Source organism: Cucurbita pepo, unplaced genomic scaffold (genome assembly GCF_002806865.2).
Source record: "Cucurbita pepo subsp. pepo cultivar mu-cu-16 unplaced genomic scaffold, ASM280686v2 Cp4.1_scaffold000782, whole genome shotgun sequence".
Lineage (NCBI taxonomy): Eukaryota > Viridiplantae > Streptophyta > Magnoliopsida > Cucurbitales > Cucurbitaceae > Cucurbita > Cucurbita pepo.
The window spans coordinates 284-2,540 of record NW_019646995.1 but is presented as its reverse complement, the minus strand read 5'-3'; the positions used below and the strand labels follow the sequence as shown (position 1 = coordinate 2,540).

Sequence of the window (2,257 nt, the reverse complement as noted above, 5' to 3'; positions counted from 1 at the left end):
TAGATGGCAATATTATCAAAATTTGAGGTAAACTTTGATTAAATTAAAAAATTTATGCATTAAATTTTTGCTAAAATTTTCGGTCCGAGTGATTTAAAAAGAAAAATAATTGAATTGGATTGGATCAGAGTCCGAGAGGCATATAAAAACCATTCAACAGAGAGCAGACAGGGACTGAGCAAGTTCTATTTTGAATACACTTTAGCGTCATTTCCAATACTCCCTAAAGAAACAAAAGATACCAATAACCTAAAATTAAAAATTAAAAATTAAAAAAAAAAAAAGAAAAAAGAAAAAAAAAAAGCTATATTATCAAAGTAAGAGCCACCCCCCTGCCCGTTGCCCCTCAACTTGACCAACCGTCTCCCTCTTCCAGTTTTATTCTTTTAAAAGTTATAAATCTGCAAAACGACGCCGCTTTGGAATTCATGGAAAGAGAGTATCTCAAATGCTACCATTCCTCTGCGCGTGTTTTTCAAACGCCACTTCTGTTTTTTACTGCAAAACGGTGACGTTTGGTTGTCCTACCAATTAGAATACTCGTAAAATTATTGCTTCTAAAAATAGGAAATTCTTCGACTGGACTGGTGGATTCCGTCAGGCTCCAGCGATCCGGTTTCTGCAGGGTCTCGTCTGGCCTTTGCCTCCACCGCCGCCGTAAGTCGCTTCGGTTCTTTTCTGCGGCGAGGAAAACAGCTGGCTGAACGCGAACTTCGATGACCCCCTCAGCGAGCTCATCGGAACGTTCAGCACCGGCGGCACTCTTACATTCGCGGAGTATGACCTTTCGATGCCGCTGTGCTTCAATCTCGGTCCGCCATTGAAGCTGCTCGGACTACTCGAACTCCTTTCCAGACTCTGAAACACTATTTTTCCTGAGGAGTTCATTCTCGGACTATCCATGGATACTTCTCTGCTTTTCACTCTACCTGATTCCCCTGGCGGCCGACGGACCGGACTACGCCCTACTCTCTTCGCTTCTGATCGCGATGCTATCGGCTTCACCGTAATTATCCGATTCTTTGATTCACGATTGAACTTCGATGCCTTGTCCGAATCGAGTGAAAGTCTAGGGAGATCGTCGAGTGAAAGACCAGAGGATGAGGAAGAAAGAGAGAGGCGAGAAGAGGATATGGAAACTGACTCGCAGTCCAAATCTTTCAATAATGGATGATTTAGAGTATCCGAGGACTCGGAGGACACGAACTTGGAATTCCTGTGGAGAAATTGCTTCAGAGATTTCATTCGTGTGCTCGATGAGGACAAATCCGTCTTCTGATTTTCATTCTTCGCGGCTGTAGAACCGGTCATCTGATTAGCCTTCTTCAGCCCTAGAATCTCCCTCCACCGACTCGAGCACCTCGGAGCACGAGGAGAGAAAGAGTACGGATCCGCATTACCAATTTCCGTCACTCTCCGCAGCGTCGTTGTATCAGACGACCGCGATCCAATCTCCGTCGCGGAGAGTTCTTCCTTGACCGACGATTTCAACGACGGAAGCTGCAGCGGCACGAGTTTTCCGTTGAAGAAGAGTTCATTAGCAGGAATCAGAGTAACCGGATGTTCCATCCTAAACTCAAAATCACTAGCCGAACCTTCCAGATCCGTACCTGAAATCGCCGGCTTACTCGCATGAGAAGTATCACTAATGGAGGAGGGACTAAGTTCAAAGCCGGAGAGATTAGCGGACGAGTCGTCGGGAAACTCGCGACTGAAGGATACGCGAGGGCTCAACCAACCGTAAGAACTGTAGGAGGCCCGTGAGCCGTCGAGGAAGTTCTCCGGCGGAATTCCGACGTTATTGATGCACGCGGAAGCCATGGATTCTGGCAATCATGCAGAGCTTGAGATTCAACGCGGTTGGAGTGAACCGAAGAATCCGACGTTATTGATGCACGCGAAAATGAGGAAGGAGCGTGTTTCGTTGCCCAACTTATACGCACAGCGCTAGGTTTCCAATTTTTATACCCTCCTTGCTTCGCGTGCATTTGAATTTCATTCACAATTTTAAAATAATAATAACAAAACAAGGAAAAAAAAAAATTAATAAAGAGTCACGTGCAATGAGCGTGAGGGATTTTTTTTTTTTTTTTCTGATAAAATTTTGTTTTTTTTTTCTCCACTTGCAAACAAAATAATAGACATTAAAAGATTTTGTTAAATAATTGCAATTTTTTAAGATGCATTTAAAAAAAAAATTTATTTGCAGAAAAAAAAAAATTGTACCCATAATTATAACTTAAAATTTTAAATTAAT

The 2,257-nt window shown here is 43.0% G+C and overlaps 1 protein-coding gene across 1 annotated transcript; it reads right to left on the bottom strand.

The window, feature by feature from the left end:
* Positions 1-402: 402 nt before the first annotated feature.
* LOC111785860 (probable membrane-associated kinase regulator 3) lies at positions 403-1,991 on the bottom strand. The gene has a single exon (XM_023666220.1). The coding sequence runs from the start codon at positions 1,819-1,821 to the stop codon at positions 598-600; it is 1,224 nt and encodes a 407-aa protein (XP_023521988.1). The 5' UTR covers positions 1,822-1,991; the 3' UTR covers positions 403-597.
* Positions 1,992-2,257: the final 266 nt, after the last annotated feature.